This window comes from Theropithecus gelada, chromosome 4 (assembly GCF_003255815.1).
Source record: "Theropithecus gelada isolate Dixy chromosome 4, Tgel_1.0, whole genome shotgun sequence".
In the NCBI taxonomy this organism is placed as follows: Eukaryota; Metazoa; Chordata; class Mammalia; order Primates; family Cercopithecidae; genus Theropithecus; species Theropithecus gelada.
In genome coordinates, this window is record NC_037671.1 from 35,236,342 (window position 1) to 35,264,138 (window position 27,797).

The following is a 27,797-nucleotide window of genomic DNA, read 5'->3' on the forward strand; positions in this document are numbered from 1 at the left end:
TCTGCATTCAGGGTATGGAAGAAATAACTGTCTAGAACTCAATCCAGAGTTAAGCTCTGTTCCCTGAATCCTGAGGAGTCTGAGGGGTCGGAGGGGTCTGCCTTACGGTTGTGATGAGGATCAAAGCACCTGGTACAATGCCTGGCCAGAAAGTTGAATAACTGAAAATAGCTAACATCACTATTGCAGGTTGGCTGTGTGTCTGGCAGTGTTCTTAGCCATTTACAAGTATGAACTCATTTAATCCTTATAAGATCCTGTATGGGGTGAGTAAGCTGTTAATCCCCTTCCTTGCCCATACTCTCTGACTCCATCCCACCACAGTTTAATTTCTCCTTATGAATTATTAATCAGAAAACGGCCCCAAATTCTGTCATGTCTAAGTGGGAAAATGGAAGAAGGCACTGTTTCTCCCCCACTCAAGTAGAAGAGAATTAACCTCAGCCCCTGCTTTGCCCATATTCCTTCCCCAGGGCCCCAGGAAGAAGACATGGAAAAACATTATTTCCACTAAAGTTTATTTCTCTGAAACAATCACCAGTGACTTGCTGTCCTCTATGGCACACTGAGGGCCCCAGGAGGGTCTTTAACTCCCTTCCTCAGATTATATCCATCCCAGAAATATAGCCTTGGATGATAATTTGGTTATAGCATAGTCCCAGGAATGAGGTCCCCCAAGTTGCTAAGTTTTACATAGGGGAGACTGGGAAATTCAAATAATTGGATGGAGAAACCGTAGGATCCAAGATAATGTCAGAGTGTTGAAGATGTTGGAGAGGCATGGTAGCATCATTGAGTCTGAATCTCCTTCTCACTTGGAGTGGAAGTTGTAGGATTCTGCCTCTAGGAAATGTGCCGTCCTACAGAATAAATAAAAGGGAGATAATGAGGCTTGAACCCAACTTGCCCCCATCATTTGCCACTGTAACCATCCCATGCCTTAATACAGTGATATTGAGAACTCCAGGGCACCAACAACTAGTACAAAGGAAACATCTTCATCCTCCTGTCTGCAGACACCCCACTTAGTAGAAGAGGAGGATGCTCCTTCCTGCTCTTAATCCTAGCAATGGCAGCTTAAATCATGCCCTTGGCTAGATCCTCATGGAAGCTCACCCATATAATAAGCAAGATTAGTTGAACCTAACACTGACCCTCTAACCTGCACCCCAACCAAAGGACAAGTAGGGAAGTAGACCAACAGAGATTTTACCTTCTGGATAATTGGACCCAGGAAGAGGAGTATAACCTAAGAGAGGAAGATACTTGATTATACCAGTCTTTGTGGATGAAAGTATCTAGCATTATTCATAGCAAAGAGGGTAGGAAGGAGAGAGTCAATCACAAACAGAAAGTAAGCAGAGACTGGGACCAAGAGTGGGGATGGGAATTCAGGGAGTCACTCACTAGAGGAGCCAGCTCTCCGCCAGCTGATCAAACCAAGAGAGAAGATGATGAGGCCCAGGCCCAGAGTCACTGCAGACACAGAAACCTTCAGGGTCTGCATGGGGGACAGCCCAGGTGCTGCAAAAAATAGAAACTTACTTGAACCAATTTCTGTTGCTCAGCCCCAGAGCAATTCCATTTATTGCAGCCACCTCTCAGTGGGTTAAAAGGTCCTTTATCCCAGCTCCAAGGGTCTAGCTCGCACCACCCACTCCCAAGAAAATGATCTTTCTCAAATCAAACCCTCGTCCCATGGGCCTCTACTCCTAGAGTAAGCCTGGGGAACCCATCTCCCCAGAATTAGTATCCTGGCTTCCAGGTCCTCTCTAATACAGTGGTGCCTCTCAAGGCATCCTCTTTCCTTTCTTTACCCAAAAGGCACTCTTATCAGGATAAAGGGCTCCTCACTGTCCTCTCCATTGCCCCCACGGTGACAATGTTTGCTTCCTTACTTCCTCCAACTGAGCAGCTTCCTGTTACACTGTCTTACCACGTGTCTTAACCTCCAGTGGATCCATCCTGTGAGTTATCCTACTACTTGTGTATCTTCTACATCTAGATCTCCCATGGAGCTTGTCTCCATCCCACTCCACAGCCCCCGCACTTCCTTGGGCTGGTCCTGTTCTGAATCATGTCCCACTCAGATTCTTTTCCCATGATAAAATGAACACTCTATTACCAAAGGGAGGTTCTTGTACACCCTGTGAGGAGATGTTCCCCAGGAAAGTTCAAGTGAGCATGTGATTTCCACTGTCTTCTCTGTTCTCCATTCCCTTCCCAACTGCCCAGCAGGAAACAGCACTTCCCACAAGGGGAAACCTGGTTACAGCAGCTGATCTGAGATCCTGTTCTCTGGCTTTTGTAGACACCCTTCCTCTTTCTCATTTCTTTCTCTTTCTTTTCCAAGAATACCCAAAACTGTGTGCAACTTCTCACAATACCTTTAACTACTCCCGACACTGAGTTCGAACAGTGTTTGAACTGTAATTAATTCTTTATCCATTAGCCCCTGAGCATGCACGCCAAATGGTCTGCCAGCCGTGGCTTGACTACTCCCCTATGTTTGGTAGAGCAGGCCAAATGTAGTACTGCCCCACACCAAGAAATGTCCCCCTTCTTCAACCTTCATCATTCCTTCAGCTCCCATCTGCTTCTGGCACCAGAATAGTTGAAATCTAAGGAGGCTAGAATAGTGTATTACAATGTGGGGTTCTGAAAATACGATTGCCAAATTTACATCCTCATTTCAAAGCAAGCACACTCCCCTCCCGCCCTCAAATCTAGATGCAGCAACATCAACCACACCACCAGAGCAACAATAGCACAGACTAAATATAAATATTAAATTGGTGCAAAAGTAATTGCGTTTTTGGCCACTAAAAGTAATGGCAAAAACTGCAAATCCTTTTCACCAACCTAAATATTTCCATTTCTTTATCCCATTTCCCAATTCTGGTCCTAAGCCCCCCATAAGTTCCTCCAGACTCAGTCCCCATTTTCAGCACCTTGCTGTCTACTATGTACCATGTATCGATCCACATCTCATTTTCTCTGCTTTGACCCTAATTCCATCCATCTGCCATACACTTACTCCAGTCCCGAAGGATGGGCTCAGGAGCCCCAATGTGCTCCACCACACAGGTGTAGGTGTCCCCGTAAGAGGGGGTTAAGGCTAAATAGGAGAGGGTCTGGTACGTCCAGTCTCCATTGGGCTGGGCCGTCTTCTGGCCACTGCCGTGAGGGATGACAAGATTCCCGTTCTTCATCCACGTGATGGTCACATCTGCGGGATAGAAGCCCCACACATAGCAGGCCAGCATCACAGGCTCCCTCGTGTTAAAAGGAGTGGTTTGGGCTACTTGCACAGATGGTGGCCCTGCATAGGAGAAAAGACATCTTTAGGAAGGAGGGTGACATTCTGGCCTCTTCTCCAACCTGGTTTCTTTTTCTATCGCAACTCTTCATAGATTTTGCAACCCACTTCCCACCCCAGCCCCGCTGCCATGCTGCCCCTTGAAAGGGAATCGTTAGAATATATTCCTGCATTCCTCTTTCTTCTCTCGCATTCCTTCATTGCCCCTTTCTTTCTTTCCTCCTCCAGAGTTATGTTTGATTACAATTAGTAAAAACCAGATCTGAACTGCAAGCTGTTCTGGAAGTCATTGTGTTATATTTCAAGTACGTAAGCTGGAAAGTATTTGAAATAAGTAAGCTAAGAGTAATCCAGAGTTGTACATTGGGTTTTTTTAAGGTGGAAAAGGAATTTTTCTCCAAATCTTGTTTAATACATTAATTTGCTAGTTAAAGCCTTTTCTCCTCACATAGTTTAAGGAAACAAGCCTAACTTAAGATTCACTCTTAAATTTGGAATGAATGTAGTCAAATTAATGAGATTGCTAATACTGCCATATTTTACTGATTTACTCTCCTAGGTGACCCTCTTGCTTGCCTCTATCTTGACATTTTTCAAACACAATCTTAAATAAAAATCCAAGAAATTATGTTAAAATGCAGATTTCCTAGCCTGTATCCCCAGATACTTTCTTTCGACAGATCTGGAGTGGTATCAAGGGGCTTGCATATTTAACAAGCACCTCCTCCAGGCAATTCTGAGAAAGGTGGTTCAGAAACCACCCTTGAAACACACTATTCTGTACTGTGGAGAGCTTCAAGTTTACTTTTACAAACTTCAAGCCATTGTCAATGCAAGAGTTTAAGTGTGAGGAAAAGCATGTGTCAGGATCCCCTAGGATTCCGAATATTCCCATGCCTGGGCCCACCTCAGATCTAGAACACCAAAATCTGGGATAAGAAGGCATGAACATCTTGGGTACCCATCCTGAGATGCCCTGGCCTCTGCATAAGCTCCCCTCATGATTCCTCGCAGTTCAAACCTCACCTCCCCTTCTCTACTCCTGTTCCACTCAGGTCAGCCACCTTGTTCCCCTTGAGGTTCAATCCTCCCTCTTTCTACATTTCAGATCCACACATTTTCTCTTCTTTGCTGCTCAAATCTCAAACCCCTGGGCCACTGTGGGATCCTCCCTGGCCTGCCCTCCTAACTGCACTTCCTGGTAGCCCCTCTGCATCCCTCTCTGCTCACGTGTCCTGTGGGTCAGTGATCCCCAGAAGGGCTGGGTGTGTGTGGTACAATTCTGAAGCCCATTGCGCAAGCGCTGCATCAGGGTGTCCTGTTGGTTGAGGTAATGTGAGATGCCATTGGCCAAGGGATTCAGCACCCCAAATGTGCAAGGGACCATCTTGTTCTCCTCTGGATCCCAGCAGGTCAGCAGACACTTGTTGAAGGAGATACAGTATGTGAAATCCTTTGCAGTCCCATCATCATCCAGTAGACAGGTGCTTTCCACATGGGCCACAAAGCCACCTAGAGGAGCCAGGGAAGGGAGAGCAGGTCAATGTCTTCTATTGGCCTGATGATAAATAAATAATAAATATACATAAATAATAAATATATATAACATATAGACATATATTTAGGAGCTCTGCACTGAGCTCTTAAAACCCTTGTAATTTCCTGAGTGATAGGGACGCTAGGTGCATCTTTTGTTTTTGTTCTAATATTTTGTCTTTGACCCTGATTCCTGAGATATAATCGCTTAGAATTTCCTAGATAACAGGAGTGTCTTTTGTTCAAATGGGGTAACTCTTGGTGGGCTCCTAGAGGAGGGGCTGGTCACCAGAAAGACCAAGCCATGATTAGAAGCCTGGAACTTTTAGTCCCTTCCCCCATCCTCCCTGAAGGGGAAGGGGCTGGAGATTGAGTTAATAATCAGTCATGCTTATGTGATGAAGCCTCCATAAAAATCCCGGAACTGTGGAGTTCAGAGAACTTCTCAGTTGGTAAACACATCCACGTGCCAGGAGGTGAAGTACCCCAATTCTGTTGGGACAGAGCTCCTGTGATTGGGACCCTTCCAGACCTGGTATTTCTTCATCTGGTTGTTCATTTGTATGCTTTAAAATATCCTTTGTTAAAGGATGCAAAATTACAATCTAGTGTTCTATACCACTGTGGGATGACTATCATTAACAATAATACATTATATCATTTCAAATCACTAGAAGAAGGATATTGAATGTTTCCAACACAAAGAAATGATAAATGAGATGATGGATATGCTAATTACTCTGATCTTATCACTGTACATTACATGTACTAAAACACCATTATCCACCCCAGGAATATGTATAATCATTATCAATTAAAATAAAATATCCCTTATAAAAGTCTACAATAGTAAGTAAACTTTTCCTGAGTTCCATAAGCCACTTTAGCAAATTATCAACCCCAAGGAGGGGGTCATGGGAACCTCTGATTTGTAGCCAAGTTGGACAGAAGATGTAGGTAACTCGGGAAGCTACTACTTGTGATTGGTGTCTGAAATGGAGGCGGCCTTATGGGACTGAGTCTTTAACCTTTGGACTCTATGTTAACTCCAGTTAATGTCACAATGGAATTGAATTATAGGATATCCAGCTAATATAGGATAATTGGTTGCTATGAGTTTAAAAAAAAAAAAACCCACACAATTGGTCAAAGAAGTGTTGAGTGTGAGCATATAGAAGAAAAAAAGTTGATTTTTCTTATATTCAGCTGAGAACCTAAGCCTTGGTGACATCCAGTTAGTCTGGCACAGATTTCCTGCTCAGGGACCATCTACTGACCAAGCTCATACCCTGAAGTTTCTGAAAGCCTGATTTGAGGGAGTCGATAGACAGTGTAGATAAGTTTTTAGATCCAGTCTCCTCTTTTTGCAAGACTAAGCACAGGGATAGGAGTGGCCCCCCGAGATCATTTGCATATTTAAACATGACAATCTGCCCAGAACACAGACCTTCACTATGGCAAATTATTGAGAGAGAATAAGGGTCAAGAGAAAGAGTCAGCCTTGTACTGTGCTGGAAATATTAAATATTCAGTTTGCACATATTTACGAAGCACTTGCTGCATGCAGGCACTGTGCTAGGAGCTGGGGATGCAGCAATAAATAAGATGAACAATGTCCTTGCCTATATTCCAGCAGGGAATATACACTGCACAGATAATTATACAGATTAATTACATTAAAATTGCTACAAAGATAAAGTACAAAGTGCTATAGGAATATATACCAGGGAGACAAACTATCCAGGGGGTCATATGCAATTACAAAACGGAACACCCTTATCCTGAAACAGGAGCAGGGGAAGGGAGAGTCCCCGGAAGAAGTGTCCTTACCTGCTCTTGTGCAGCCCAGGCTGAGCCCCAGCAGCAGCGGCAGGAATATGATCATGCTCTGCTCTGTAGAGATGCCGGGAGTTCAATCCCCTGGACCAGCTCTTCCAGGGTCCGTGGGTCCTCACCTGTCCCAGAAGCTCCAGCCTGGGTAGATGATCTCCAGACACTGAGCAGAATACTATATTGCCCGGGTCCCTTGATCCCCCCAAATGAGTGAAATGGGGATACCCAGCCCCAAGATATTAAACCTGTTCCTTCCAGCTCACGGGAGTCCAGTGTTCCAAACAGGGACAGATTGGCTAGGTAGGCGGGGACAGATGCAGAGACAAATCGCTGAGTGCCTCAGCCTAGCGTCATCAGTTACTAGGTAAACCTCATCCTGCCTTAGGCTTAGACAACAGGTCTCCTGTTCTCTCTTAATTCTTTTTCTGCGGAACAACCAGTAGATTTCCCTAGATTACTGGAGAGAATAATCGCAATATTCCCAGGATGTATGCAGCCTGGGCTGCCCACTGGTTTAACTTTTTCCTCTCAATGCTCTCCCAAAAGACCAGGACCAGATAACCTCTCCTATTCCTTACAGGGAGGTTACCCAAGAAGATAATTACAAAAATCTTTGTCTGTCCTGAGATGAGAGGACCCAGAGCCCTTCTCGGGCAGGTGGCAGAGGCAGGGCTGCTGAGAAGGAAGGAGGCACAGACAGAGTACAGAATTGTCTGGTCTCAAAGCAAGACTGCAGAATAAGGGAAGCAGCGCCACTTTAGAGATCAGGAATAGGGGCCTGGAAAATCCCTCCATGGGCCTCCATTGTTGCTTCTGTTCTAGCCAGTCAAGCTTCATTTCCTCCTCAGTGATAATAGCTGCTTTCTGGAGCCAGTAAACCATATCCTCCTACACTCTGAGCAATCTCACCGGATAGACTGCAGGTTAACACCACTCAGACTCCTTGAAAAATAGCTGGTGACGGGTCAGTGCCCAGAGCTCACCTGCCTTCCCCTAAACTCTAAACACCCCTATGTGTTTCCTCTACTGTACCCTGTTTCCTGGGGGCAGGTCCCTGCATTATGAAGCCACTAGGAAAATGAGATAAAGCTTTCCTACTTTTCTTCCCCTAAAAAGACAGATTTTGTTTTTTATTTTTTGAGAATAGCAAGTAAGATTTTATATTTTATTTATTTTTAATTATTTTAACCTTTGTTTTAGGTTCAAGGGTACATGCGCAGGTTTGTTATATAGGTAAATTGCGTGTCATGGGAATTTGGCATACAAATTTATTTCATCACCCGGGTAATAAGTATGGTACCTGATAGGCAGTGTTTTGATCCTCTCCCTCTTCCCAACCTCCACCCTCAAGTAGGGCCCAGTGTCTATTATTCCCTTTTTTGTGTGTCCATGTGTACTCAATGTTTATAAAAGTGAGAACATGTAGTATTTCATTTTCTGCTCCTGTGTTAGTTTGCCTAGGATAATGGCCCCCAGCTCCATCCATGATGCTGCAAAAGACGTGATCTCGTCTTTTTTGTCTGTGTAGTATTCCATGGTGTATATGTACCACATTTTCTTTATACAGTCCACTGTTGGTGGGCATTTAGGTTGATTCCATGTCTTTGCTGTGATGGATACTGCTGCACTGAACATTTATGTGCGTATGTCTTTATGGTAGAACAATTTATACTCCTTTGGGCATATGCCTAATAACGGGATTGCTGGGACGAATGGTATCTCTGCTTTAAGTTTCTTGAGAAATTGCCAAACTGCTTTCCTCAATGACTGAACTAATTTATGTTCCCACCAGCAGCGTATAAGCCTTCTGTTTTCTCTGCAACCTCTCCAACATTTATTTTTTAATAATAGCCATAATGAGATGGTATCTCACTGTGATTTTGATTTGCATTTTTCTAATCATTAGTAATGTTGAACATTTTTTCACATGCTTGTTGGTCACGTGTGTGTCTTGAAAAGGCAGATTTTATGTATTTGCATATTTATTTTTTCACGGCTTTTTTTAAAGAGTCTCACTCTGTTGCCTAGGCTGGAGTGCAGTGGAATGATCTCGGCTTACTGCAATCTCTGCCTCCTGGGTTCAGATGATTCTCATGCCTCAGCCACCCGAGCAGCTGGGGTTACAGGCATGTGCCACCACACCTGGTTAATTTTTGTAATTTTTTTTTTTTTTTTTTTTTAGTAGAGACGGGGTTTCACTATGTTGGCCAGGCTGGTCTTGAACTCCTGACCTCAAGTGATCCACCCACCTCAGCCTCCTAAAGTGCTAGGATTACAGGCATACATTGTGCCTGGCCTGAAAAAGCAGATTTTAAATGGCAATTCATTCTTCTATCCCATTGTGAACTATACAGTTGATGGATTTTCCATTACTAACTTGAAATTCTAAATTGGCTTCCTTCTGCTCCTCAGTAGGTTTCAGGGCTGCCTCTCCACACCTTAGTTTCTGAGGACTCTTGGATTTCATTAAATAGTGAGCTAAACAAAAGAAGATGTGGAGGGGTCCCCTTGACACCACACTTAGCTGCCCTCCCCCAAAGTCCCTGATCTCAGGAAAATCTAATACCTACAGAGAAAATGGTTAGAAAAAAATACATACAAAGATCATTACCAAAAACAAAAGGCTCCTCGTGTAACTAATTGAGATTAACTGAAGCTCTGCCATAGCTCCCAGCCACTGCCCCCACTCACCTTGATTATATACTCCAACTCTGCTAATGAACTGTCAAGTGTGTTGGAGTGGGCAGAATATGGGGTGGGGAGTGCATAATTTGTAGAGCTTCTACTTTAGAACAGATACAATGCTAGGTAGGTCCATTATATACTATCTCATCTCATCTTAAAAGACTTGTTGGCCAGATGTGGTGACTCACACCTGTAATCCCAGCACTTTGGGAGGCCAAGGCAGGCACATCGCCTGAGGTCAGAAGTTCGAGACCAGACTGGCAAACATGGTGAAACTCTGTCTCTATTAAAAATACAAAAATTAGCCGGGCATGGTGGCGCGTGCCTGTAATCCCAGCTACTCTGGAGGCTGAGGCGGGAGAATCGCTTGAACCTGGGAGGCAGAGGTTGCAGTGAGCTGAGATCGTGCCACTGCACTCCAGCCTGAGTGACAGAGTGAGACTCGTCTTAAAAAAAGAAAATCACACACACAAAAAACTTGTTAATTGTCCTCATTTCCCAGGTTGGAAAACAGGTCCAAAGATTCACACCCAAGGTCTAAAGGTTGTAACACCTCTTCTTATACAGCTCTTACACATGCATGTGCGTGCACACACACACACACACACACACACTTGAGCATGCCCACACACTCACTACATCCTGGAACTGGGATGGCTCAGATAAAGGGAGTCACTGAGGCCTCTGCTGAGAAAGGGAGAAAGAGAAGAGTCACAATCCATAACCCAGTTCACCCAAGTCTTATCTTTCCCGTCCTCAGAGTTCCTTCTGCTCTGCGAACCACCGTCCCTTCCACTTTCTCTTTTGACAAGTTTTAAAACTGAATTTTCCCCCGCGCCCCCCACTCCATACATTTCCCCCTCACATTCCTCCCCATCCTGTCCAGGTAAGCTGTTATCCTAACCTTATAGGAACCAAGTCCTGGGATCCTTTTCAATGTCTACAAAGCCTAGCCCTGGCAAGGGGGCACTGGCTGTGTGGTCCTGTGCCAGCACTGAACATGGCCATAGCCAGTAACAATGAGGCTGAATGTAGTTCCCTCTTATGTCTAGATCTCTGCTCCAGCAGTCAAAGGAGATGTGAAACCTTCTGTGAGGCCACAACAGGAGATGACAGGAGAAGATTTCACTTCTCTATTAATTCAAACACTGAGGGAGCTTTTTAGAATAAAGAAGGACAGAAAACCCAGACACCTGTGCTCAGCAGTGTTTTCCTTCCTCTCCTCCTCCCAGCCCTTCCATTTTTACAGATATAGCTCTGTCTTCCCACCTCCAGCCAATCCAAAATAACATCTCAATTGCTCTGTCCATTGTTGCTTTTTGTTAATTATTGATATAGCACCAGGACTGAAGAGGCATGGAGCCCCAACAGGGTTCCCACATGTTGCCTTTCTTTTACTGACTCTACACAACCACCCAAAGAGTGAGTCCTCTCCTTTCCCACTGCCTCTGCCCTTAGCCTGGCCACCACATGCCTGCAGTGGACTAGTCCCAGGGTTTGTGTGCAAAGCATTACTGGGAACATTCAGAATGAGAAGATATGGATTCTGCTCCCGTATCACTTTGCTTGTAGGTCAGTTGGGGAGTGAGAACAAACACTTTAAATAGTTTATATTAAAGCAAGTAAGCAATAAGAGAGCAATAAGGCCAGTGGTCTTAAAAAAGAAGAGAGAAATCACCATGGGCATAGTAGACAGGGAGTACTCTCAATCAAGAGGACCTGGAATGAGCCTTGAATACTGGGCTGGATTTGTGCTGGAGAGGAGGAAGGCAGTTGGCATCGTAGGTCTGGTGTATAGCTTCACAAGCTTGACAATGCTGTGAGGTGCCATCAGGGAGGAGGTGTCCTACGAGGAGCTTGGGGTAGCTAAAACAAAGACAAGCTACAATAACATCACTGGCACTGCACATTGGAGGAAGTCACAAATGCAATCTCTTGTGTTTTTCTGAGAGTATGGCCATAATAATAAATCTCTTCTAGGCACTTCCTAAAGTTGCTCCATGTCAGTTCTCAGGTTCCTCTTTGGGGCAGATGGTTTTAACTGAAGTCTCCATTTTATAAACACAAAATTGCTCAACCAGTTAATCATGCCTCATAGCATAAGACCACATTCGTGACTTCGGTGTCTTTTCAAAACTACACACACCTACATCCTGCCAAGATTATATTACTTGCCCAATCTGTCCAATCCCCACCCCACTCCTGCCATCTACGCCTTACCTCACCTCCGCCCACACATACACCCTCCTACCCTGTCAGGATTCACTGCTCTAGATCTGACCTTTGGATTATAGTTTCTGTAGCCAGTTCACCATCCTTCCATCCTACAGCCAAATTACTTGAACTACTAGGGGATAGTCTATCTGATTTGCCACCACAACTATTTTTCCTTTTTTATTTTTATTTTTTAACACCACAACTATTGAAGAATGCTATCTTCATCTTACCCATGAGAAAATGGAGGCAGAGGGAGGTTAAGTGGTTGCTGAGGTTTACCCAGATACTAAGTAATAGAATCATTACTTGAACTCAGGATTTCTTACTTTAAATCCTGTATTGCTAATAATCAATTGGAAAATAACTGCAAATTGCCTTTTATAATAACAATAAAAACCATAGCATATTTATGAATTAACATATCAAATATAAGAATTTTAAGAAAAAAGAAAACTTTATTGACGTGCACAAAGACCTGAGAGGTGTAGAGATATACCATATTCATGGATAGGCCATGCTAACATAATGACAACCTCTCCCCACATCTCTAACCTAAATGCTACCCCAATTAAAGTAACAGTAGGATTTCAGGAGAATTTAACAAACTGATTATAAAATGTACATGGAAATATAGTCCAAGAGTATCTTAGAATATTTTGATAAAGAAAAGAAAAATAAGTTTTTTTGGAAGATGGTAAAGGAATGGAGACTAGTTCTACTAAATAGTAACACATATTAAAAAGCCAAAATCATCAAACAATGTGATACTGATCAGTAATGAGAGAAAAGCAAATTAAAACAACAAAATACCACTCTATACCCACCATGTTGCCAACATTTAAAAGTCAAATAATTACAAGTATTAGTGAGCATAAAGGGAAATGTGAACTATCTTGCTCTGTTGGTGAGAGTATAAACTGTTTATGATCCCTGAATTACAGAAATTATAAACTAGTTGGGTGAAAAAAAATTAACATAGGAAATAAAGCGGCATATCCCAATCCTTAGGTTGAGTGCTTTAAGTCTTGGAAGATTTCAGTAAAGAGAAATTAGGGGCAGGTTCATGGAATAAGTTGAACTGGAGTTGGACCTATGGAGTGGGTTAAGACAGGAACAAGATAAGCAGAATAAAGAAGGCATTCCTGTGAGAGGAAAGAGCCTGGGCAAATGCCCTAAACCAAAAACAGATATAATACCTCAAGAAAGAGTGAGGAAAAAAGATTCATTCAAGAACATCATTCCTGCTAGGAATAGTGAGTAATATTTTTTTATTAGAAAAGGGGCACCAGACTAGAGAGGATACTGAGTGCTTCTAGAGTACTTAAGTAACAGTATCATAGAAGGTTTGTTCAGAGAGCATCTAATCTAAGCCCATCATTTTATAGATGAGGACTTTGAGGCCCAGAGAGGGGAAGTGACTTGTCTAAGGTCACACAGCATAATAAAACACTTTTAAAGCTTGCCTGACAGGAAATATCTAGATAAGTTGGAAAATAGAGAGCGAGAGAGAGAAATTAGGAAGAACTAGAAAGCACCATATCTAGAATTAGTAAAGTAAGAATAAAAAGAAAAACATCTAAAATGGAGAAAACACAATACTTGAAGCTAGTATTAAGGTGTATTTCAGAAAAGAGAAAGAAGTCTACGAAGCAACTAAGTTCTCCTCTGAAGATCAAGACAAGTAATGATAAGATTAGGTTATTGAGCACATTTTGTATGTGCCAAACACTATTGTAAGCATTCTATAGATATTAACTTATTTAAGCTTCACAGCATGAGGATATGCTGCCTTATTTCCTATATTAATTTTTTCACGCAACTAGTTTATAATTTCTGTAATTCAAGGGTCATAAACAGTTTACAATCCCACCAACAGACCAAGATATTAGAGTTCACCTTTCCCTTTATCCTCACTAATATTTATTTGACTTTCAAATGTTGGCAACATGGTGGTAAGGTGGACACCATTGTTATCATCATCCTTTTACACAAAATGATACCAAAGCACAAGTTAAGTAACTTGCTCAAGGGCTCACAGCTAAACGCTGACAGTTACAATTGAATCCCCAGCAGTCTGGTTCCAGAGCCCGTGCTTCTTAACCAGCACACATGATGCTGTTAGAAATGAGATGGTTCAGAGACAGTGCTAACTTCTCTTAGGGGGAATTTTTATTTTAGATTAGACTCTAATACAATGCCAAGAACAGAAACTCCCTCACCAAGTAATTGCCCTCTCAACTTTATTGCCACCCTGTCATCCTAAGCAACTCCCAGACCCTAAGGAATGCAAGAAAGAAAGCATATGCAAAGCAATTTACCACCAGTGGTCATGTGCTGCCAGCTTTCATTATCTGCCCAGGACAGCACCTGTGCAGTTCTCCTTGGACAGTTCACTCAGGCCAAGGACAGATTGTCAGGAAAGACATGTGAATTCTTTGCCCTTCCAGGCTGTTTTCACTTCATGTTAGGGGCTTCATGATACTGTTTTCCCAGAACTGACGTGACTGACTGGAATTGCACCTGGGGACTTACTCTACCCATCCCTGAGCTTCCGTTTCCCAGTTACGGTGAGGGTTGAAGGGAGTTATATGTTCCTCAGGGCAGCCTATACAAGACATAAACATTTTCACAAACAGTAAAATACTCACACACACACACACACACCCCCCGCGCAAGCAGCTTCCTTAACCATTTGGTAAGCAGATTATTAGAAAATAACACTTCCTTCGTTTCTCACATATTTTGCACAAACCGATAGAAGGAAAAACATCATGTACCGCCGAGACCAGGGAATAAGAACTCAGCCGGCAAATTAGGGGTTTTCCCTATTTCCCTCCCTAACGAGGGCAAGCTGTGTTCAGGTTAAGGCATGCTGAATTTGAAACGACAACCCACTAAAGTTGAGCTATCCAGAAACAAATACTGTGAGTTAAGAAAGAAGCCACCCTGATACAAAGAAATGAGATGATTTATTGTCTTGTGCAGGGAAGGGATGTGGTTGTGATAGGCAGGCCACTCTGGGATCCCTGGGATGCAAGCCCAGGGATAGCAGAGTCCCCAGGTGGGAAATCTACACACACACACCCCAGGGATGTCCCAGAGACTTCTTCTACCCTGAGAAGAAGAGATCCTGAGGAACCTGAGCATCCTCTGTTTGGATGGCCGAAGCTGTTGGCATCAAACTCTGGTCTGGAAGAATCAGTCTGGGGAGAGACAGGGATGGAGGAAAGGCATCAGGGGATTCCTCCTCCTCCTCCTCCTCCTCTTCCTCCTTCTCCTCCTTCTCCTCCTCCTCCTCTTCTTTCTCCTCCTCCTCCTCCTCCTCCTCCTTCTCCTCCTCCTCCTCCTTCTCCTCCTCCTCCTCCCCAAAGGCTTTGCTCGCCCTGCCTTCAGCATACCCTGCAGAGGTTGATCTCTCCTTGTTCCCAGATCATCTCCAAGCACCCTTCCTACAGCACCCCATGATTCCTTTTTTCACTCAAAGCCATTCTTGTGACCCATAACTGTATGTGTGTAACTGGGTCCCCAACTGGGAAGATGTGCTCCCATGGTGCTGGATACAGGCCCCCACACCCAAGAGCCTGAGGATCGCTATGTGTCCCCCCATGCCACAAAATAATGCTGACACATGCACACATGCACCACCGTATCTGGCTCCCACGGCTCACCCGCCCCCTCCAGATGACATACCACCTGAGCAAGGCTTCCGGAAGTAGATGATGAGAACAATGCCCACGATGATGCCCAGCACACCTAGACCAAAGGCCACGCCACACAGCACATCCTCCAGCAGATCTGAGGGTAGTGCGTTCTGGGGCACTGGAGGAAATAAGGAGCGGCTCAGCCTGGGGACCTAGTTAGGGAGCCTCCCTCCCAGGGGAATGACTTGGGTGTCTGGGATGACATGGGAGAAACTGAGGCATGGAAGATTGGGATGGGCTTAGGGTAGGAATGGACTAAACAAGGTACCAGTGGAGAAAGAAGACTCCTCCCATGGATCTATCCCTTTTTGCCCCCAAAAGGACCAGACTTCCAGGGAGAAAGCCTCACCCCAATAGGCAATTGCTGTGTAGCGGTCAATTTCGTGAGTCACAATGCAGGAGAAAATGTCAGAAGATTCCGGTGTGATGTTTAAGTAAGAAAAGGCCTGGAAGCTGAGTCCATCGACAGCTGAGACAAAAGTAGGCCCAGATCCTTCCACAGGGACGGAATGATGCTGCCAGTTCACTGTCAGCATGGGTGGGAAGAGATTACTGACAAAACAGACCAACGTGTTGGGTTTGCCAAACTCCAGGGGCTTCAGCGTGAACACCTCAGCGATAGGAAACCCTGGTGGGGGGATTGTGGTGTGGGGAAAAAAGAGACTAGTTTAGACGGTATCTCTGTGTTTGGAGGGTGCATGGCATATGGAGGGGAGGGCAGAGAAGAACACAGTGGGTCAGGCTTTGGGAGACAGAGATGAGGGAGGAGCTGGGCTCCCAAGGGAGGTCTTCTTCCAGGCAAGGACTGCAGCTAGACCTAGAAGCAGAGCCCGATCCAGGCTACTCTGGACCCCTCCACCATGACTTCCTTCAGCACTTCCTGTCTAGAGCTCACATTGACGTCTAACCATGCACTGTCTTCTCACTAAGACATAGTCACATCATCAGATATTTCCACTCTTCCCATCCATCTTGCTGGGCATAGCAGCACAAGTGTTAATATTCAGCAGGTATCAACTGGTACCTGTTCAATTCATCACATTCAATACATAGTTCTGAATGCCTACTACATGCTAGGTACTTCTGCCCACCAAAAAACACAGGGTGCAGACCAAGGCTGGTGGAAAAATTAAGGTGATGGAGAGAACCAGAAGGTATTTGAGATGGGGAGCTGGTATCAAGGGGAATTATTCAGTGTACAGATCAATGAGGTTAAGAATGCAGCCCTCCTCCCTTCACTCCCCAGAAAACTCCTGACCTCTGGACACCGGGATTTTCCCATCAAGTTGTGGCCCTATTTGCTGGATCATCATCTCGCAGAATGCTTTGTCAAATAAAATGGCAGGAGCATCTCCCTGTTCCTGAGCCCAATCAGCAAATTCAGGCAGGCGAGGCACCCGAGTGTTCTGGGAAAAGTCGAAGAAGAAAAGCTGGTCCTCGTCGTAGGCCTCAGAGAGTCCCATACTGGGACTCCCATCCTGGCAGTACACTGTGTGCAGGAACGTGTGGTTTTGCAGGTCATCTCGCCACACTGGAGTAGGAGCTGCAAAGGACATAGGGTGAGGTTCAGGGAGGTGGGAGCCTTCTCCTCCAACTTAAAAAACAGCAAGGTGGGGCTGGGCGCGGTGGCTCATGCCTGTAATCCCAGCACTTTGGGAGGCCAAGGCGGGCAGATCACGAGGTCAGGAGTTAGAGACCAGCCTGGCCAGCATGGTGAAACGCCATCTCTACTAAAAATACAAAAAATTAGCTGAGCACAGTGGCGGGCGCCTGTTGTCCCAGCTACTTAGGAGGCTGAGGGAGGAGAATTGCTTGAACCAGGAAGGCAGAGGTTGCAGTGAGCTAAGATTAAGCCACTGCACTCCAGCCTGGGTGACAGAGTGAGACTCTGTCTCAAAACAAAAAACACCACCACCACCAAAAAAAAAACAAGCAAGGCCTGCTTCAAGGAGCGTGGGCTGAGGTGAGACCCTTTCCCGTGTCTGTTATTTAGACTCCCCCTCCCAATGGGGGTGAAGAACATATTATAGCATCTCTCCAAGCTTCCCTGGCCTATAAAAAGGCCAGTTGTCTAAAGTTGGCAAAAGTAAAAAGAGTTCTACTGTCTAAAGTGACAGATTCAGTCCAGGCATGGTGGCTCATGCCTGTAATCTCGACACTTTGGAACGCTGAGGCAGGCAGATTGCTGGAGCCCAGGAGTTCAAGACCAACCTGGGCAACACAGCGAGACCCTGTCTCTACAAAAAATACAAAAACTTAGCCAGGTGTGGTGGCAAGCACCTGTGGTCTCAGCTACTCTGGAGGCTGAGGGGGGAGGATTGCTTGTATCTAGGAGGTTGGGGCTGTAGTGAGCCGTGATTGTGTCACTGGACTCCAGCCCAGGTGACAGAATGAGCCCGTCTCAAAAATATATATATATAAAGGCCGGGTGCAGTGGCTCAAGCTTGTAATCCCAGCACTTTGGGAGGCCAAGGCAGGTGGATCACCTGAGGTCAGGAGTTTGAGACCAGCCTGGCCAACATGATGAAACCCCATCTCTACTAAAAATACAAAAATCAGCCAGATGAGGTGGCATGCACCTGTAATCCCAGCTACTCGGGAGGCTGAGGCAGGAGAGTCTCTTGAACCCTGGAGGCAGTGGTTGCAGTGAGCCGAGATCGCGTCACTGCCCTCCAGCCTGGGTGACAGAGAGAGATTCTGCCTCAAAATAATAAGAAGAAGAATTAATTAATCAAATAACAATTTTAAAAATGCATATATATAAAATAAAGTGACAGATTCAGAGTTACTCTGTTCGTTGTGTGTTTGTGGGCTGCACAAAGACACCTAGCCAAAGAAGCAAGTGGAAGCCTGCATTCTGCTCACCACGCCACACATCCTGGCATAGGGCTGTATCCTCCCAAAGATTCCTTTGTCTAATTCACACTAGGCCACTGTATTGACTAGAGAAGGCCATGGATGGGTTTCTCACTCTTAGAAGGGAAGGAGGAGGAATGGCTACAGCCTCCCCAAGCCATAGATGGGACTGCCTCCCACTACCCCCAGACACAAATGGTAAATTGGAAAACCAGTCTCCAGACATTTCTTCAGCCACTTCATTGGCACCAAGCCTCTCTGAAAATGTCTTCTGTTCCTTAACCTACCAGGCCTCCCAAAGACAGCACTGGGAGAAGTGACGCCATAACTGCATAAAATAATCCCTCTTCTTTGAAGCGCTTGGCAGGAATCGCTCAGCGAGCAGGAAACCTTTAACCCAATACCCAGAAAAACAGACATTTGGAGGAAGAGGGACCTTCCAGATTATTCTTCCATTCTGGGCCATCCTCTACAGAGAATGAAACTAAGAGACTTTTCAAGAATCACAAGATAAGTTAATGATAGAAGCAGAGTAGAATCTTGAGTGGAGGAGTGAAAATAACATCCACTTTGTTCAAATCCCAGCTCTACCACTTTCCAATGTTGTGAACTTGCACAAATAACTCTGAGTCTCACTTTCTTCATTTGTAAAATGGAGAGAACAATCTCCACTTCAAGAGATTGTCTTAAATGGAACATGTAAAGCATCTCTGATATCGTTTACCAACCATACATAGTAGCTGTCTTTCCCCACTCCCCTACTGTTTCCACTGCCTCAAAAGACTTCCCACCACTCACAAAGCACAGCGCTTTTCCTCACAAACGCTGGGTGGGCTCTCTAGGTTCAGGATGGAAGTAAATGGGAGTACCATCTTACCTTCCGGGACGGCCCAGGAGTGGGGTAGCAGCCACAGAAGTGGTAGCATCTGTAGCAGCGCAGCTCCTTGGTTCTGTTCATGACCCATACCTTCTTGCCACACAGTAGGTAGGAGCTACCAACCCAGCCAACCCTTGCACTTCCCCAACTCCCTCCCCCAGAGGGTGGCCTTAGATCATGTTTTGCCAGATAATTTCCAATAGCTGCCCTTGTCATTTTGTCTAAACCAATCAGAGAAGTGTAGGGTTTAACATCATCAGTCACTGGGGAGACGCCTGGGGCTAGCAACCTCCTGAAGACTTGGCTGTTTGACCAGGGCAGAGTATGGCATGTAACTGGGCTGGGAAGCCCAGTGGAGGAATGTTGCTTCATGGTGGAGTTCCTTCTTTGGTTTCAAGCTGTCAGCCTCAGTCTGTAAGCCACCAGCTGCTCTTCAGAGCAGTGCCACCTCCTGGCAGAACGCTGCAGTGGGGAACCGCGTCTTCCTGAAGTAAACTCCCAGGGCTCTTCAGATCCTGCCTTCTCCTCCCTCCTGGCTCTTCCTCTTTCTGAAAAAAAATCATTCTCCTTCAGGCATTAGCTCTAATTCATTTTGCAGAAATATACTGAAAATACAAGAAATGCTGGGTGTTGGGCCCAGGGCTAGAAATACAAAGATGAATAGGCATAGTCTGCCTTCAAACAGCTTAGAGTCTGGTGCTTGGAGAGGGGGCCAAGGGATAATTACACAACAATGTAACGTATTCAATAAGAATGTGCCAAGTGCTTTGTAATTTTATGAGGATGCAGTAATTTTACGAGGATGCGGAATAGGAGGAACATAATCAGGCAGGCTCCTAAGTCTTGAAGGAAAAAGAATTTGACCAGCAGAACATAAGGGAAGAGAAAAACATTCCAGGGCAAAGGGTAGGCAGAAGTACAAAGATCACAGGCATCCAGAGGTCCTCTTTGGAGACCCTGTGTACTCGCTGATATGAATGTTGTGAAGGTCACTTGTGTGTTCCTGTATAATAGGAGGTAATGGGGGGTAGAGGGATGTTGTGATGAGCTACAAATTCAGGCAAGGGCCAGATCACATGGGCCCTGCTACGCCACAAGGAGGAGCTTGCTTTTTACTTAGCAGATGATAGGGATATTAAAACTGGGGGATGACACAATCATTTTAGCATTTTGGAAAAAATGTTCTGATTGATATTTCAAACAATGAACCAGAGTTTTTAAAGAATTGAGGCAAAACTGCTGGGCAAGAGTCTATAGCATACCAAAATGAACATTTGCACATACACACACCACTCCTGTAGCAATACAGCAATAATTTAAATGACAGATGATAAGAGCCTGAATTAAGTCATAATTAGAGGAGGTGGAGGAGATAGAATATCGAGATAATTAGGAAGTAGAATCCAAAGGGTTTAGCTACTGATTACTTGTGGGAGTGAGAAGGTGGAGGAATCCAGGATATCTCAGATTTCCAGCGTGGGTGGCTGGGTGGGTGGTCAGGGATGGACGGAATTGAAGTAGGAAAGAATGCCATGGGAGCAGGTTTACAGAGAGAAAGAGCTTGATTTTGTACATGTTGAATTTGAAATGCCAGTGGAACAGCCAGCTAAAACTGCACGGGAGCACAGTGAGTCATGTGGGTATGGACCCCAGGTATGGTCTGAAGAGCCTGATTTGAGAATCATCAGCACAAATGTCAAAGCAGAGGCCATGAATAAGATCACCCAAGTAAACTGTGCAGAAGGAGTGGGAAGTGAAACAAGGACAAAAGTATGCATGGGCTCAACCCCAAACTTCATACCAGTTATCCAGGATCCAGTCAGGAGCATTTAACTACTTTATGTGCTTCAGACTGAAAGAATTTAATATAGAGAATTGGTTACAAAGGTTTAAAAAAAAAAAAAAAAGGAGCATCCTAGAAATGTAAATTTTAAAAAAAGATTGCTATCTGGAAATCAGAAGCTGCCATCATCCCTGAGCTGGAATCTGGAAATCTACTCATTGCCTTGTGAAAGACATTGTCATAGTCAGTTCCAATCTGCTAAAAAGGTGCCACCTCCTTCAAGGCTAGAATCCTTGAGAAGGTACTTCTTTTGCTCAGGAGGCTGGAGTCCTGAGTCTCCCATTCTTCCTGCTGCTACATCCACCAGCTATTCCCAGCAACTGTCACTCTGTTTAGAGGCTGAAGCAGGACGCTTCTCAGTTTCTCTTGCCTTCTGATCTCCCACCAGTGCCTCCTACTGGCAGAATCTAACAGGAAGCCAGATGTCCAGGAAGGCTGGGAAATACACACCTGGCTAATTCCTAAGCTGAGCAATTCAGAACACAGTAGAGGAGGGTGTGTGTGTCACTGAGACAAAAGATAATAACGAGTATACTGAAATACCCTGGTTTATGAGAATCTGGTGGCATGAGGACCATCCAGAGCACTGAGAAAAGAACAAGGTAGAAGCAGATCAGAGAAATAAAAAAGAGGTGTGCCACAAAGGAGGGCAAGGTCAGCATTTCTAAATGCTACTCAAAAGTCAAGGGAGGATTGAAAAGTGTCCTTAGATTTGGTGATTATGAGATGGCTGACAAATTTATTGAGAGCAGTTTCAGTGTTGTAGTGGGAGTCGACTCCAGATTGTGGTGGGCTGAGAAGTAAGTGGGAGGTGAGGAAGAAACTGTCAGTGTATATGCTTCAAGTTTGTTAGACAAAAGAAAGAGAAAGACAGAAGGGGTGGGGGAAGAGGCAGTGAGAAAGTTCTCATGTGGCAATCAAGTAATCTGAGAAATTAATATATGTGAATATTGTCCATCAGTGTTTCTGAGACTTTCAAAATTCGTACTTTCCATCATTTTTTTTTTTTCTTTTAGACAAAGTTTCCCTTGTTGCCCAGGCTGGAGTGCAGTGGCTACTTACAGGTGCAATCATAACTCACTCCAGTCTTGAACCCCTGAGTTCAAGCGATCCTCCCGCCTCAGCCTCCCAAGTAGCTGGGGACTACAGGCGCATGCCACTGTGCCTGGCATCATATCCTCTTTTGATAAACAAGTAATAGTAGCAGTAATAGCCAAAAACAAAAACAACTCCATGACCTCCTAGATATTCTGGAACAGCAATGTGTATACATGTGTGTGTGTCTGTGTGGTGGAAGCAGGGTGCCAGGGAAGGACTAGGGTTTGGAAATCATTGTAACCTTCCAAAAACCAAAAGAACATTTCCCAGTATTCCAACATTCAGGGACTAACCCATCAGTGGTTCTGGCAGTGGGGAAATTCAGGCCCCTCAGGACAGTAGAAAAGAAGTTTATGAGACTACCAGTGGGGAGACATATGGGACACAGCCACCTAGAGTCCTAAATCAGGGGTTAGCAAACTTTTTCTGTAAAGGGCCAGATGGCAAATATTTTAGGCATTGTGGGCTATCCGATCTCTGTCATGAGTACTCAACTGTGGCACGAAAGCCTCCATGCACAATATGTAAATGAAGGAGCGTGGCTGTGTTCCTAGTTTCCTCCTAGCTTTTCCTCCCACTTCTTGAGCATCTCCTTCTCAGTCTCCTTCATAGACTCCTTCCTTTCAGCTACTCTTTAAATACTGGTGTTCCCTGGAGTTTTGTCCTCAGCCCTCTTTTTATTTATGGACACTAAAATTCAAATTTCATGTAATTTTCATGTGTCACGAAATATTCTTCATTTGCTTTTTTTTTTTTTCCCAACCATTTAAAAATGTGAAGACCATTCTTAGCTTTTAGGCCATTTTAAAACAGGTGGTAGGCAAGATTGTGCTAAAAGCCCATAGGGTGCTGAATGATGCTCCACACATGTGGTCAGAATTGATATATAAACCCACCCTTCAAAGAAGAACCTCAGTCCCCTTATTATTGGATTGGCAATCAGTTAACAAACATTTTGTGCCAGTTACACCAGTCTATTTGGAAGGAGATCTGGGGAAGAACAGGAGAAAGTAGGCTGGGTGGAAGAATAGGTACAACAGATACTGCAATTTCTCTGGGTGAGAGGAACAAGGCAGAGGGGTCCAAATTCTCCATAGGGAGCACAGTGTAGACAAGACCAAGGTGAGGAGAAACATAACCATCCCTCACCAAGACTATGGTGAGTGGTGGTTAACTCCATTCACCCCTTCTATAATCGCAGTTTAAATGGTAACAAGTTCAAACATTTATAACTACTCTTCCTTCTATGTAATCCTTCCCCACCAGGACCTCCCAACTACCTCCATCATAAGTATCTCAGGAATAGTCTCTCATCAGTTTGGAAAGTGATAATTGTGGGCAAGAGATGAGCAAGGCAGCCAGTTCTGCCTTGTAGTAGTTCACTGTCTACTTTGTCATTAGCTATGAATGCCTCTGAAAATAATGGCACAGCCCTGGTAAATCCAGGGGGCTCTGGTTTTCTAACACTCAGCTCTGCTATCCCTCTCTAGCATTTAAAAATGGACTCTCTTTGGCCGGGCGCAGTGGCTCACGCCTGTAATCCCAGCACTTTGGGAGGTGAGGCGGGTGGATCATGAGGTCAGTGGTGAAACCCCATCTCTACTAAAAATACAAAAAAAAAAAAAAAAAAAAATTAGCCAGGCGTGGTGGAAGATGCCTGTAACCCCAGCTACTCGGGAGGCTGAGGCAGGAGAATCGGTTGAACCCGGGAGGCGGAGGTTGCAGTGAGCCGAGATCGTGCCATTGCACTCCAGCCTGGGTGACAGAGCAAGACTCCGTCTCAAAATAAAATAGAATAAAATAAAATAAAATAAATAAAATAAAATAAAATAAGACTCTATTTTTCCCCCTAGCAGAGTCAAATTTCTTAGAAAAGTCATGGGCAACTGTGGCCCGGCTCTCATATTTGCCATTTAATCTTTTAACTCTCAACAATGCAATTGTTCACCAATACTTTTGTGTTGCCAAATCAAATGAACTACAGTCTCTGCAACATTTGACACTGTTGGCCATACCCTATCTCCTAAATTGGTCAAATTTTTGGCATCCCTGATGGCACTCTCTCCTAGTTTTTCCTCCTACTTTTCTGGCATCCCCTTTTCAGTCCCTGTGGGACTCCTTTCTTTCAGCAACCCTTTAAGTACTGGTATTCCCTGGAGTTTTGTCCTCAACCTTTACTCTTCTTACATTATACACTTGCCCTGGATGATCTCATTTACTCCCACATGCCTTCAGTTACCACCCATTTGCTAATGTTTTCCAAGCTTACCTCTTCAGCTCAGATCTTACTGAGTTCCACACTACCCATATCCCAACCGCTTCTGGTCAAATTCACTTGGATGCTATGCAACAGCAGTTCTTAAACTGTATTCTTCACAAGAGAATAGCGTTCCTCAAGAAATAAAAAAAGTAAGTTTGATGATAACAATCATTTATTTTTGAATTTATTTTCACATAGACATAATGCAACATCAAACACATTTATATTTTTATTATGCAACAATTTATTATATTTAATAAGTCTATTTTATTTGCAAGCAATAGAAACCAATTCTGGCCAACTTAAATTTTAAAAACGAGGATTTATAGGAAAGATACTGATCTAACTCATGAAATGAAAGTAATAGTTGAATAAGCTAGCCTCAGGTAGAATAGCCACAGGGACCTTAGAAGCAGGAGTTGAGTTGCCATTAATATGCTCACCTGCAAAGGCCTCCTGCCTCTTTATCTTTCATGTTTTGCTTTGCTGGGAGAGACTCTCTGACTGGCTCAGCTTGTATTAGGTGTGTACCAGTGGATTCATTGGTTGTGGCCAGGTACAGTATTACCCCTATGGATTAGAGCTATTCCTAGAGAAGGGAGAATCGTATGAAAAGTAACCACCTCGGCCGGGCGCGGTGGCTCAAGCCTGTAATCCCAGCACTTTGGGAGGCCGAGACGGGCGGATCACGAGGTCAGGAGATCCAGACCATTCTAGCTAACACGGTGAAACCCCGTCTCTACTAAAAAATACAAAAAACTAGCCGGGCATGGTGGCGGGCGCCTGTAGTCCCAGCTACTCGGGAGGCTGAGGCAGGAGAATGGCGTAAACCCGGCAGGCGGAGCTTGCAGTGAGCTGAGATCCGGCCACTGCACTCCAGCCCGGGCGACAGAGCGAGACTCCGTCTCAAAAAAAAAAAAAAAAGAAAAGAAAAGAAAAGAAAAGTAACCACCTCAATACAGCTATTTTCAACATATGGCATCTCAGACAATTGTATGAGATCATCTGAGGCATAAACATAAGGTTAAATCTGTGTATTAACGCTCAAACAGCATTTCCTAACTAACTACTTAGGTGACATTTGTCATCTACTTGATGATCTCTGGTCTGTCACTTGTCTTACCACATATTCAAATTACATTTATCATATGATTCAATATTGATTTATTAATTTAAAATTATATATTCCACTAATTTCCTTTGAATCTGACTGAAGAGTTTTTAAAATTTTACTCTGAAAAGCTCCAAGCACACACAGAAGAGAAAAATCTAATAAACTCCAACGTACTCTCATGAATTTCAACATTTTTCAACATTTACCATTCTTCCATTCTTGTTTCATCTGTTGTTCTGCATTTTTTGGAGTATTTTAAAGAAATTCTGCCATTACATTTCACCAGAAAATATTTTTAGGCATATCTATAATAGATAATAACCTTTCTCTTAACATAACTATAATGCCATCACCACAACCAACAAAATTAAAAGTGACTTAACTTCATTTAACCCAATCTGTTCATTTCTCCTAATTATCTCCAAAATGTCTAAGAGAATGAAGTTTTAAATGAAAAGTAGTATCTTATAATTTTAAAACTGTGCCATTAGTTTAAAAAAATTGGTGAGTTTTCTATTTTATATTATGTTTCATAAATCTACTGATGGCTCAATAATGAATTCTAATTAGGTATTCCATAGGCAAATAAAGTTAGGAATTGCTACTCTGAATATATCTCCATCGCAAGATTACAAGAGTACATTCCCTTCCCAATATATTCCAACTCCTCTCCTATATTTAGGACTTCAGTGAATAACAAGATGTCCACCTGAGCTACAAACGTGGGTCATCCTTGACAACCCCATCTTCTTCAAACCTTCCCATTCAATTGTCCTAAGAATTCTAATAGCTCTTGAACCTTCCTTTCTTTTCTTTCCATTCTCACTGGTCCAGGCCTTCAATGGTTGGTTTTCACTGGATTATTGCAACTTTCTTATAATTGGTCTCTCTCTCTCCAATCTTATTATTTTCCACAGTGCTGCCAGAAGGATATTTTTATTATGCTTAGTTGATCATATTATACTTCTGCATGAAAACCCTCCATGATTCTTAATGATCTACTTTCCTTGTCATGACCCTTAATGACCTGAAGTCTACTTACCTACTTCTATATGTCCTTTCAGGTGAAATCTCGCTCCTCTCAGGAAGCCTTCCTTGAACCCAGAGTTGAGATTAATCGCCTCTTCAGGACGTTTCCAAAGCACCCTGTGTTACACCGTTTTAATTGTATTATTCTCTTCCATTTATGTCTGTTTCATAGTCACCTCATTTCTACTGCAAGGACCTTAGGGGAGGGTGTACTCTCTCTATATATATATAATGGATAGTAGATATATATATATATAGTGGATATATATAGAGTGGTTATATATATATAGTGGATATATATATATATATATATGTATCTATATCCACCACCAAGTGACCTTTCACTCGATGAACAAATGGGCTACCAGTCTCTGAAGGTGCTGAACTGAGAATGGAAGAGCCTGCGGGTGATAGTGATGGATTGTCCCTTCTAACACAGATGTTTCAAAGGTAAATCTTGTCATCTTATCAGGCTTATCTATGAGCCATTCTTTTTTTTCTTTTTTTTTGAGACAGAGTCTCACTCTGTTGTCCAGGCTGGAGTGCAGTGGTGTGATCTCTGCTCACTGCAACCTCTGCCTCCCGGGTTCAAGTGATTCTCCTCCTGCCTCAGCTCTGGAGTATCTGGGACTACAGGCGTGTGCCACCACACTCGGCTAATTTATTTTTTATTTATTTTTTTAATTTTTAGTAGAGATGGGGTTTCACCGTGTTAGCCAGGATAATCTTGATCTCCCGACCTCGTGATCCACCTGACTCGGCCTCCCTAAGTGCTTTGATTACAGGCTTGAGCGACCGCACCCAGTTTCTATGAGCCATTCTACACCTCCACAGCCTTCCCTATGTACTCTACTACCCTTCCAATTCCATTCTAGGTCCTTCCCAAGCTCCTTGCCAACTACCGTTTTCTTCCTACTCCCTGCCACCTCCTGTTTGAGAGAGCAAACCTAGCCATCCAGCTCCCACATTTATTCTTATTTCTACCTCAGTGTATTTCTCCATACCCATATTCATCCTTCCCTTTTAGTGACATTACTATGATGCAGTAATTTTTACAACTACTCTACAAGGTTATAATGTATTATCTCCATTATATAAACAAGAAAACTGCGACTCAGAAAAGTTCATTTATTTAGCAAATATTTATTGGCCACCTTCTATGTGTCTAGCAGTATGCTGTGTAACAGATACCTGCCATCATCACACTTAAAGTCTAACGAAAATAGACATTAAACAAGTAAACATACAAATCTATAAACTAAAAGTTCCACATACAAAAAAACTTCTTAGAATTGATAAATTCAGTAAAGTTGCAGGATATAAAATTATCATATAAAAATTAATGATGCTTCTGGATACAAACAGTAAACTAGTGAAAAAAGAAATCAAAGAAAGTAATCCCATTTACAATAGCTACAACACCCCTCCA

General features: G+C 43.8%; 2 protein-coding genes across 5 annotated transcripts; both read right to left on the reverse strand.

Moving 5' to 3' along the window:
- Positions 1–497: 497 nt before the first annotated feature.
- LOC112623006 (HLA class II histocompatibility antigen, DM beta chain) lies at positions 498–7,534 on the reverse strand. 2 transcript variants are annotated; one of them, XM_025383138.1, is made up of 6 exons: positions 6,686–7,534; positions 4,550–4,831; positions 3,038–3,322; positions 1,408–1,524; positions 1,214–1,249; positions 498–860 (listed from the first exon to the last, which is right to left on the reverse strand). In XM_025383138.1, the coding sequence occupies exons 1-6, from the start codon at positions 6,738–6,740 to the stop codon at positions 844–846; spliced, it is 792 nt and encodes a 263-aa protein (XP_025238923.1). In that variant the 5' UTR covers positions 6,741–7,534; the 3' UTR covers positions 498–843. The 2 variants fall into 2 exon arrangements, with proteins under 2 accessions (XP_025238923.1, XP_025238924.1); XM_025383139.1 differs by lacking the exons at positions 1,214–1,249; positions 1,408–1,524 and having other exon boundaries at positions 502–860.
- Positions 7,535–14,543: 7,009 nt separating this feature from the next.
- On the reverse strand, positions 14,544–19,201 carry LOC112623007 (HLA class II histocompatibility antigen, DM alpha chain). 3 transcript variants are annotated; one of them, XM_025383140.1, is made up of 5 exons: positions 19,025–19,201; positions 16,550–16,834; positions 15,641–15,919; positions 15,281–15,409; positions 14,544–14,793 (listed from the first exon to the last, which is right to left on the reverse strand). In XM_025383140.1, the coding sequence occupies exons 1-5, from the start codon at positions 19,110–19,112 to the stop codon at positions 14,789–14,791; spliced, it is 786 nt and encodes a 261-aa protein (XP_025238925.1). In that variant the 5' UTR covers positions 19,113–19,201; the 3' UTR covers positions 14,544–14,788. The 3 variants fall into 3 exon arrangements, with proteins under 3 accessions (XP_025238925.1, XP_025238926.1, XP_025238927.1); XM_025383141.1 differs by having other exon boundaries at positions 15,284–15,409; positions 19,025–19,190; XM_025383142.1 differs by having other exon boundaries at positions 15,641–15,817; positions 19,025–19,188.
- Positions 19,202–27,797: the final 8,596 nt, after the last annotated feature.